The sequence below is a fragment of the Papaver somniferum genome, chromosome 9 (assembly GCF_003573695.1).
Source record: "Papaver somniferum cultivar HN1 chromosome 9, ASM357369v1, whole genome shotgun sequence".
NCBI classification, from domain to species: domain Eukaryota; kingdom Viridiplantae; phylum Streptophyta; class Magnoliopsida; order Ranunculales; family Papaveraceae; genus Papaver; species Papaver somniferum.
This window is the reverse complement of record NC_039366.1, coordinates 198771750-198783463: the sequence shown is the minus strand read 5'-3', so window position 1 is coordinate 198783463 and position 11714 is coordinate 198771750. Positions and strand designations below refer to the sequence as shown.

Sequence of the window (11714 nt, the reverse complement as noted above, 5' to 3'; positions counted from 1 at the left end):
TTTTCTTATTTTGGACAAATGTTGGAATCTTAGTTGTTCAATGAATGGTTCGTATAATCATGTGAGGTTTAAATTATTTAGTCAGCAGGGTCTTGAATGAATGGTTTGTCGAGTTACAGTGCCGACTAAACCAGTGTCGGCAGGGTTATAAACTAAAAGACTGCCGGCTCTGACAGCAGAAATTATGCAGTTATAGTAGTCGAAAAGGTGATAAAATTACGACCATGCCGACTGTTTGTTAGCCGGCATTGTAATAAACTATAACCTTGCCGACTATAAGCAGAAGAATATGACTTGTCCTGTGTTTGAAAATTCAACTATTCGGCAGGGTAAGAAAATTACGTCCTTGTCGACAACCAGACAGTCGGGACGGTTGGGAAACAAAATCCGTGCCCGCGAATTCAAAATTTTGCAAGTACAACTGCATTGATTGACTACCCTAACAGCCAAATTTTGGAAGGATCCTATAAATACACTAGTTCATACTACAAAAAAACACACAACTATTTACATATACTCTCCAAATCTCATATCATCGTCTACTCTTTAAAACTCTCCCAATACTCTATTTACATACACTCTCCAAAGCTCATATCATCATATACTCTTTCTAACTCTCCCAATACCTCAACATACAACAATGGCATCATTTGATTCAAGTGAAGATTTGGAAATCACCAAAACATGGTACGCCGAAACTCGAATTAAAAATCAGTCCTCCGTAAGGGTAGATGCCGAAACCTTTTGGGCAAAGGTATATAACAAGTATAGCCAAAATTTTGGGAATCCGAATGGAAGAAGTGTTCAAGATATCCATGATAGGTACCTAGTCATCGAAAATGGGATACTTGCTTATTTAGCTATCCAACCTCGGATTTTCAACGGTAACCCCTTTAACTTGTCTATTGAACAATTTGTAAGTATATTTGGGGTTTGTTTTACGTAATCCATATTGTTTGATCTTCTATCATAACAATATACTAACAAAGTAAGTTTGTGTCATGTTTTTGTAGCACGAAGCCGTGAAAGCGCGCTACTTGGAGGAAAAGGGGGAAGCATTCGTATTCGATGCAAGCTATCAATTCATGGAGTCCAAAATTCCGGAGTTTGCCCCGGACTTCATGTCGGGCTCGGATTCCTCGATGAAGATTGATGGGTTTAGATGTTTTTGTGTAAGTTTTGTGGGTAGATATCTATGTAAACCGTTACGAGACTATAACTCTTCCACTAAGGTCGCCTAGGGGTTCAAAGGCTTGATGCAAGTGCTAAGTGCATCCGTGATTCCTACGACAAGGAGATAGATTTTATGTTTCAACCAATGTAGTAACAAATATCGCATGAACAAAGGAGATTCCATCTTTCTAAGTTCTTATTTTGGAAAAATATTAGAATCTTAGTTGTTGAATGAATGGTTTCTTTAGTCATGTGAAGTTGAAATATTTTAGTCGGCAAGGTCTTGAGTGATTGGTTTGTCGAGCTACAGTGCCGACTAAACAAGAGCCGACACGGTTATAAACTATAGAGTGCCGGCTCTGACATCAGAAATGGTGCAGTTATAGGAGTCGGCAGTTATAAAATTAATCCCTGTCGACTATATGTTAGTCGGCGCTCTAATGAACAACAACCTCGCCGACTAAGTATAGTAGAATATGATCTTCTCCTGTGTTTGAAAATTCCACTAGTCGGCAGGGTAGGAAATTAGGACCTTGCCGACGACTTTAAGGTCGGCACGATTGGGAAACAAAATCCTTGCCGGCGAATTCAAAATTCAAAATTTTCCAAGTAGAATTGCACCGATTGATTATCCTAATAGCCAGATTTGGGAACCATCCTATAAATACACTACTTCTCTCTACAAAACAACACACACCTATTTACATACACTTTCCAAAGCTCATATCATCATCTAATCTTTCTAACTCTCCCAATACCACTATGTACAACAATGGCATCGTTTGACTCCGAGGAAGATTTAGAAATCCCAAAAGCATGATACACCGCAACTCGAGTTCTTGATGATTCACCCGAGTCCATGTGGTCGAAGATACATAACAAATTTGTGCACGATTATGGGAACCCAAAAATAAGAAGTGTTCAACAAATCAAGGCTAGGCACGCAATCATCTTAGATGTGTGCTGCGATTTTTAAAAAATCAAATACTGGATCTCGCACGCTAGCCGCAATCGCTTGTCCCCTCAACAACCCGTAAATATCTTTTTTGTTTATTCGACACATTGTTCGATTTATATTTAACAAAATAAGTTTGTGTGTTGTTTTTGTAGCATGAATCCGTGAAAGCGCGCTACTTAGTGGAAAAGGGGGAAGCATTCACGTTTGATGAAAACGTTCATACATGGTCACCAAAGTTATGGAGTACCACTAGCTGGGTCAATCGGAGACGGATTCTTCGTAAGAAGATCATTAGGTTTAGGTTAGGTTTTGTGGGTAGATCTCTATGTAAACCCTCACGAGACTATAACTCGTCCATTAGGGTCGCCTAGGGGTTCAAAGGATTGATGTACGTGCTAAGTGCATCCGTGATTCCTACAACAAGGGGATAGATTTTATGTTTCAATCAATGAAGTAACAAATATCGCATGAATAAAGAAGATTCCATCTTTCTAAATTATGTTTTCTGTTGGGTATAACCATAGGTCGGCAAGGTAGTAAACTGCACATCGTACCGGCTGGCATGATCGTTTTGTTCCAACATTACTTGTATAGTCGGCACAGTGGAAAACTAATAAAATGCCGACTAGTAAAGCATTTACAACAGTCTCCTGTGTGTCAAAATAACAAGGTCGGCATTGTTATTTAGAAAAACCCATGTCGGCCAAAGCACGAAAAGTCGGCATCCTCTTCATTCGTCGACCTTGCCGACTTTTCATACTTTCAGAACTGAAAGTGTTGAGTTCTTCTTTAATTTTGAGTATGATTACGTTCAACAGCTTTGCAATCCCCTTTTTTAGAAGTGTTTGGGTAGTGTGCTTTCATTCCGTTACAAAAGATATTCTCAAAAAACAAAAACCATCAAAAATCTTACCACATAAATTCAATCAAAAATAAAATTTCATAACTTAAACTCATATATTTCAGAAGTTTTAATCTACTTAATTATTAATCTAAACTCAATTAATTAACTTAACGGGGGATTTTTTTGGTGTTAATTAAATAAGGGTATATTAGGCATTTTAAAAATAAATGGTTAAGGGGTGTCTTCATAACAACCCGAGTTTTGTCTCATTAGGTATACCCCAATTTGGCCGGATTCTTTATGTTGGAAGGTATTGATGGTACTAATGTATCTTAATCTTGCTCCAACAGCCATTTGGTTGTTTAGTAACATGAACACAGACTTATTTAACAACCAAGGACGAAATAGAACTACGTACCCACGACAAATATTGATCAACAAATATAAACTACCCCTTGGAATTGGTAAAGATTATAAGAGCATGATCAAGAACGGCCAGCTAGTTTTAGTATACAAAATTGAAGAGTATGGGGCCCAATTCCCTGACTTCACCAACAATATCACATTGTTGTAAAACCATGAATTCAGATTTCTTAGCATTACTTTAATCCTTCACTCAAACCTTGTGGCATTCCTAGGCTCTGCGCAAGATCACTCATCCTCTCCTTCATTGCCTGCAGAAAAAACATATTGCGGACAAACCCAGAATTTTAGTTCTCCTAGACGACCATCATAAACAAGAAGCTCTGATTCTTCTACGGAAACGAGGTTCTAAGTCTTACCAGCACACTCTTTTGGTGAGCGTCCTTGTATGCCTCTGTAACTAAAAGTGAGAGCTTCTGCACAAATAGAAGGATACAATGAGCATCACTATAATTTCAACATCAAGGTTTTTAAATTTTTATCAGATGTGTTGGAATATTGGCTCCCATGTGTTGGTGAGTTGAATCTGTGGTTCTATTAGAAAAAAGAAAAGAGATTCCGCACAAAAACAAAGGAATAGTTAGAACATTATTATAATTAGAGATATGATAGCAAACAAAAACACTCTACTTACTTCTGCTCCTAACTCAATTGCAGCCTCTGTGATTTCAGTTCGTATTGGTTGCTGATTTCCAGAAAGTGTTACCTAGGGACAGAAAATAAGCACTTGAGTTAAGCTAGTGTATCAGAACCTAACCAAAGGCTTGTGATACGACCTAAGACATACTTTTATCAGTTCACCTTCACAGTACCCATCAAACTCTGCTCTGTAAAACAATGGAAACCAAAACTTAGCCAGTAAGTGATTCTAAATACCAACAGAAAAGCCATTTGAAGAATGACAAAAGGTTAGGTAAATAATACATACACGGCAAGTTCTTTCTGCACACGCACTGCTTCAACTTGGACAACCATTTGTGCCTTCTTTACAGTCTCATACAAATTTTGCATGTTACCTAAAATTCCTGCCTACAGTAAGAAACAAAACATGAAATAAACCTAGAATTTTCAGTTGATTAAGCATGCCTTTCAAAAAATCACACATCTAAAAAAATGATAGTATGACTCACCTTTGCAGGCGCATCATCAGCATTCCCATTATCTTTCTTTCCTCCAAACAAACTGTAGACACGAAGAGTTCCCCGAGTATTCCCAAGTTTCTTACCAGGCAGTGATAAAGTTGGAATACCAACTAAATTGGTTTTTAGGTTTACCTTGTTACCTGAAAGGAGTATAAAGATACAAGTCAATATGCGTAAAACATACAGGGTAATTCTCAAGCAATATAGTGGAAGTTAATGTATAAATGATGGTACAAATTATTGAGTGACTGAACAAGGGAGTGAGGACGAAAAGAAGTGTACATATGTTTATATTAATAAATAGTTCACAGGTACTGAAGTTAAGGTATGTGTATCTTGTCACAGACAAAAATGTCTGCCTAAACAAGATTGACATCCGATAAACGACCCTCGTTGCGATATAATGTTTACTATAGGCTTTGCGCAATTGGTGGCAATGAAAAGATGATATCTAGTCAAGAGAAACCCAATTTCTTGCTAATTTTTGTTATAGTTAATGTCAATAAGGAAGACCCAACATTATTATTATTCACTGACCACAAACCTAACCTCTATTTTTCTAGGTTATCATGTTCTGCACCCAAATACAGATAGATCTAAAACCCTCACAACTCTTAATAAATATCTAACCATGTCGATCTAAATAACCCAAAAACCACAATTCCAGCAACACCTAAATGTGTGTAGTTAGCATTTCAAAAATTGCAACAAATTTTTCTATCATAGTGGAAGAAACGAAAAAACCTAGTATATATATATGATGTTATTTTTAACATAACATAAACCCTAAATTCATAATTCAAACAGATAAATTTTACAATGAAAAACAAACAAACAAACAAAAAAGAAAAAAAAGGTAGGAGCTTTACATAGAGAAGCTGATGAAAAGGTAGGATTTTTCACGCCATTTAGTCTGTGGAGATAAGAGATAGAACCAGTAACAGCAGTAGTGGATGCCATTAGAATGAAGAAGATAGATATCAGAGAGAGAGAGGTGGTCAATCTATAAACTTCTATTATTTTTCTGTAAATTACCCTCCATTTCATAATTATTTACATAATACCCCTTATGCAAAGTAATTTTCGTCACATGTCATCGTGGCATAAGGTTTTATTAGAGGGGCTGAACCATGATAAAAATATCCCTCTAGTTGGTTAGGGATATCCTATTAGTACTGTAAATTGTTTAGATTATCCTTTTAACTTTAAATAGGTCCAGAAGAACATTTTCAAACTCCTCAACCAATTAGAATGATTTATATGAGGTATGTTTTGAAAACCCAGTTAGGATATAGTTTATTTTGTTCGATTTAAGTTAAATTTCTATCAAAAATTAGAATTTCAGATGAAATTAAAATTTCAATTTCTGGGTTCATGTGAGTTATGATTGGTTTTAATTCAATTACAAACCGTAATTGAAGATTTTGATGTTGTTACGGTTTGTAACATACCAACCGTAGATTTATAAATATGAGAATTTTGTTCAATTACCTTTTCTTTTCCAAATAGCGAAACCAGTATTACCAACCATAATTTAGTTACGGTTTGTATTTGTATGTCATTTATCAACCATAAATCATCCCGTGCATAATTTAAATAGTGTTTACGCTTCAAAATTTTAGTTGATTTACCAACTATAATTTAGTTACGGTTTGTATTTTTATGTCACTTATCAACCGTAACTCAGTTACGGTTCGTATCGGAAATTTGTTTACCAGCCTAACTGGTTTTATGTATGGGGTTTCCCCAAATTTAACCAATTACGGTTGGTAGTTCATCAGTTACGAAACGTAACTACCATTTACGGTTGATTATTTTAAAATATACCAACCGTAAGTCACTCTGAAAATGTTAAAATTTTGTATTTTTTACGTACTTTAGATAATTTTGAGCAACAAAACTGATAGGAACTAATTTAGAGATCTCTGGATCTCCAATAGGTGTGTAAAATTTGTCTTTTCTATCATATAAATTTTGGTTGAGTGCGTCAAAATCTAGGATTTCACAAATATCACAAAAATTTCCCTTTTTTCCACCTCTACACTTTTTCTACCTCTAATTTGATTTTGTTTTGATTTAAAGTAAATATAATGAAAATTTGATTATCAACAATAAACCATGTAAGAATTAACTAGTCATTACAAAAAAAAAATTTGATAATGAACTTTTAAAATTACTATTTAATGACCCTTTTTGTCCAATTACCCCGGCCCTTCTAATAAAACCTCATGCCCTATAACAGGTTCCTACGCAAAGATATTTGCTTTCCTATTATCTTCTTCCAAAATGAATTTTAGGACTCAACGCCTTTAAGACGAAAAGGAAGGAGGAGAAAGGTGTCTCCTTTCGATAAACACAGATAAGTAAGAAGTTTTCCTCTTTGTATTTGAAGGGATAATTAACATGAATGAGTTTAGATATTCTTATTAGTTGATACTTGTTTGTTTGTTTGTTGCAATTTTGGTTTGTTAGAGGTATCTTCATCATCGATGTGTACTAGTAATTTAAGGTTTAGTGTTGTTCAATATGATTTCAAACCAAGTCCTTTCGCAAATGAATATCATCAGTTTATGAAGAGAAGAAAAATTGAGAATTTGAAGGTTTTAACAGATGGGTTTGCTAGTATTAGTGGAAGAAATTGGAAGAAGAAATCTAGAAGAAAACAAGCAGGTATTTGTGGGTTTTTAGTGAAAAGTTCATTGGAAATGGGACGGGGGAAACCAACAAGTAGTGGGTTGTCTTCTGATGAGGAGGTTATTAGGGTACTTCAGTCTATTTCTGATCCAATTTAGGCTATGTCTTACTTTAAATCTGTTGCTCAACAACCTAACATTGTTTATACTACTGAATCATGTAACTATATGCTTGAATTCATGAGAGTTCACAGAAGAGTGGAAGACATGGCTTTTGTGTTTGATTTAATGCAGAAACAGATTATTAGGAGGGATTTACATACTTTCTTGACAATTTTAAAGGGTCTCAATATTAGGGGAGGTATTCGTAAAGCCCCTTATGCTCTTGATCGAATGACTACTGCTGGTTTTGTTTTGAATGCTTTTTCTTATAATGGATTGATTCATTTTCTCATTCAATCCGGGTATCGCAGAGAGGCTTTGGAGGTCTATAGAAAAATGGTCTATCAGGGTCTTAAACCAAGCTTGAAGACTTATTCCGTGCTGATGGTAGCTTTAGGAAAGCTAAGAGATACTGAGACCGTGTTGGGTTTATTGGAAGAGATGGAAAGCTTGGGTTTGAGACCAAATAATTATACTTTCACTATATGTATTAGGATCCTTGGCCGGGAAGGGAGAACTGACGATGGGTATGGAATTTTGAAAAGGATGGAAGAGGAAGGATGTCGACCTGATGTTGTTACTTAAACTGTTCTCATTGATGCTCTTTGCAATGCAGGTAGACCCCATGACGCCAAGGAATGGTTTCTAAAAATGAAAAGAGAACCTGACCGGGTAACTTATATCACATTGCTGAACAAGTTTAGCGATTGTGGGGATCTGGATTCCGTAAAAGAGTTTTGGCGCCAAATGGAATTGAATGGTTATTCTCCTGATGCGATTACCTTTACAATTCTCGTTGATGCTTTGTGCAAAGGCGGGAAAATTGGCGAAGCATTTGGCACATTGGATATCATGAGAAGCAAAGGTATTTTACCAAATCTACATACTTACAATACATTAATTGGTGGCCTTTTTAGAGTAAATAGATTGCATGAAGCATTGGAATTGTTCTTTCACATGGAAACCCAGAGTCCTGAACCCATGGCATATACTTACATCCTCTTCATAGACCACTATGGCAAGAACGGGGAGCCTGGTAAAGCTCTTGAGGCCTTTGAGAAAATGAGGAATAAGGGAATTGTTCCTAACATTGTTGCTTGCAATGTTTACTTGTATAGTCTTGCACAGTTGGGTAAAGTTGGTTCTGCAAAGGATGTTCTCCGTGGGCTACAGAACAGTGGCCCTGCTCCAGATTCTATAACTTACAATATGATGATTAAGTGCTACAGCAAGGCGGGTAACGTAGATGAAGCTGTAAAGTTGCTCTCTGAGATGATTGCATGTGAGTGTGATCCCGATGAGATTACAATGAATTCGTTGATAGACGTGCTTTACAAAGGGGACCGGGTGGACAATGCGTGGAATATGTTTCATAAAATGAAGGAGATGAAGCTTGCTCCTACAGTTGTAACCTACAATACTTTATTAGCCGGATTAGGTAAGGAAGGTAAAACCGAAAAAGCCATAGGTTTATTTGAAGTAATGGATTCAAACGGTTGTTCTCCAAACACAGTGACATTTAACACTCTTCCAGATTGTCTTTGCAAGGCTGGTGAGGTAGATATGGCCTTGAAATTGCTTTGTAGAATGTCGGGAATGGATTGTAGGCCCGATGTTTCTACTTACAACACAGTTATACATGGTTTAGTTAAAGAAGATAAAGTCAGTGCTGCTTTCTGGATCTTCCATCTGATGAAGAAAATTGTTTCCGCTGATTTGATAACTTTGTGCACTCTCTTTCCTTTTCTGGTTAAACACCAGCGGATTGAAGATGCATTGAAGATCACCGAGAACTTTTTCCTTCAGGCTGAGCATCAAGCCTCTAGATCTTCTTGGGAAAATCTCATGAGTGGAATTTTAGGTGAAGCTGAAATCGAGCAATCCATTCGCCTTGCTGAACTAGTGGTGTCAGCTAAGCTTTGTGAGGATGACTCATTGGTTTCTGTTATAATTAGATATTTCAAACCTAAGAATTCCCTCCATGCTTATCAAGTATTTGAGAAATTCACAAAGGAATATGAAGTTTCACCAGCCCTTAAATCATATAATCCTTTAATTGATTGTCTGCTTCAAGATCAATTTTCTGTGTAAGCTTGGAGCCTGTTTGGGGAGATGAAAGATGGTGGCTGTGATCCTAATGTTTCCACATAAAATTTGTTACTAGATCACCTTGGTAAGACTGAGAAAGCTGACAAACTTCTGGAGCTAAAAGAAGAGATGCTCTTGAGGGGATGTGAACCAATCACCATCACTCATAACATCATAATATCTGGCCTTGTCAACTGCAACAGAATAGATGAGGCTGTAGACTACTATTTCGATCTTATGAGTGGAGACTTCTCTCCAACTCCTTGTACTTTTGGGCCGTTCATAGATGGACTTTTAAAGTCTGGGAGAGTCAAGGAAGCAAAGCAAGTCTTTGAGAGATGCAAACCAAATTGCGCTATTTATAACATTCTAATAAATGGGTTTGGAAAAGTGGGTGAAGTCAATACTACCATTGAGTTGTTCAAAAGGATGTTGAAAGAAGGAATTATACCTGATTTGAAGTCGTGTACTATTCTTGCTGATAGCCTCTGCATGGTGGGGAGGGTGACTGATGCTCTGCACTACTTCAAGGAAATAATCTTTACTGGCCTTGAGCCTGATTTGGTTGCTTACAATCTGATGATAAATGGACTAGGAAGAGCAGGGAGGTTAGAAGAGGCCTTTTCTCTTGTGAGGGAGATGAAGATTAAAGGGATTTTTCCTGATCTCTATACATATAATTCATTAATACTCAATCTTGGGAAGGTTGGAATGGTAGAGGAAGCAGGAGAAATGTATGAAGAACTGCAACTGCAGGGACTTGAACCTAATGTTTTCACATATAATGCTCTAATTCAAGGGTATAACATGTCCGACAATCCTAATCGCGCATATGCAGTTTATAAAAAGATGAGGGTTGGCGGCTGCATCCCCAATAAAGGAACATTTGCTCAACTTCCTAATCAATCTCAAGATGAAGTAAGTACTTGATATTCTTATTTGTTTACATTGTATATTTGTTCTAGTTGAAGTAGTTACACGATACTCCTTATCGGGCAGTTGAAATCCAACTTTCGTTCTCTCAATTTGTTGGTCGCCAATTCTAATCTCTGTTCTAAACCAGTTCCAAGTTTTTCAATTTACATCCTGAAATACTATCAATTTTTGTGCATTCATTGAATCATTACTTTGAATGTTGTATGCATATCTATCTATTATTTCACTTATGCTGTTATGCATTGATTTTCCCAACAGGTACTTCAGATGGTTGAGTGATATGAAGAATTCAACCTAGTTCTGTCAGTTCAGTCGAGAGAGCAGCACTTACTGTGTCCAAGATGCCAAGAGGTGTGGTACCTCTATCAGTCGCACTTTCTTGGTGTTTCACCATCAAAAGAATTAAGTAGGATTCTCTTTCTTGGAGTTTGTGGCCTAGACTTATCACGCTGAAGACAAATTTGTTTGGGGTTTGTTGGACCTTTTAAGCATGGACTGTTGGTGAAGACTGTGGGTCTGCTTCAATTGCCAACCGTTCCGTGGGTAAGATTCAGGTGTCATTGCCATGTTCAATACGCGAAAGCATAAGTGTAAGTATGTACTTTATTCCTTAGTTAAACTTGTGAATGCTGGGTCTCTGCTGGAGAGCAGAATCATCTAATTGTATTAGAATAAATTCCAGTTACACGAAAATAATCATGTTTGTTATGTTTTCATGCCTTAGCATCATAGCATGTTCAACAGATAACACCATATGCTTATTAATTTAGTTATACTCTCATATAACAATATACAGTTTCACACTGGTTTAACTAAATATTTATTTAGTTATACTCTCTTATTTATATGTGCTAACGTTCTAAATCATGTGCCTGTTGCCACTATTAGCTCTTTTATGTTCTTGACCTGGTGAAGTCTTCTTGTTCCTATATTAATATTTGAATCAGAAAGTTGAGATGATTTTCCTGAAGGCCCTGAACTATGTGTGTGGGGAGAAAAATCTGTATCTAATGCTGGATTGAGACAAGGTCCCATCTTATCTTCATCTTTGAATTCCTCCTTTTCTACTAGGAATCGTCTTCTTTTGCCATGTGATGGTCAAAAGCTTCTTTTCCTCTACTGAGTAACCTAATCTGGTCCTTTAAGTTCCTGATTATAGATTGTAATCGTGTATATTAGCTTTTTACTGTATATTTAACTTGGCAGGTGCTTTTGACAAAGAAGAAATGGTGCTAACAGGAGTTGAAGTAAAGGTCTTCCTTTTTTTCTGTGTTCGTTTGCAAGTCCTAAACTACTTTGTTAACAGATAAAGTGAAATATATGTAATAAAATTACTTTGTTTTCTGTTCCCCCCC

At 36.6% G+C, this 11714-nt stretch overlaps 1 protein-coding gene and 1 pseudogene across 1 annotated transcript; one reads left to right on the top strand and one right to left on the bottom strand.

The window, feature by feature from the left end:
- Window positions 1–3313: 3313 nt before the first annotated feature.
- LOC113308335 (nucleoid-associated protein At4g30620, chloroplastic-like) lies at window positions 3314–5538 on the bottom strand. The gene is made up of 7 exons (XM_026556808.1): window positions 5410–5538; window positions 4529–4680; window positions 4327–4427; window positions 4186–4225; window positions 4033–4104; window positions 3758–3814; window positions 3314–3649 (listed from the first exon to the last, which is right to left on the bottom strand). The coding sequence occupies exons 1-7, from the start codon at window positions 5498–5500 to the stop codon at window positions 3575–3577; spliced, it is 588 nt and encodes a 195-aa protein (XP_026412593.1). The 5' UTR covers window positions 5501–5538; the 3' UTR covers window positions 3314–3574.
- Window positions 5539–6830: 1292 nt separating this feature from the next.
- LOC113310697 lies at window positions 6831–11709 on the top strand (annotated as a pseudogene).
- The last annotated feature ends 5 nt before the right edge of the window (window positions 11710–11714 follow it).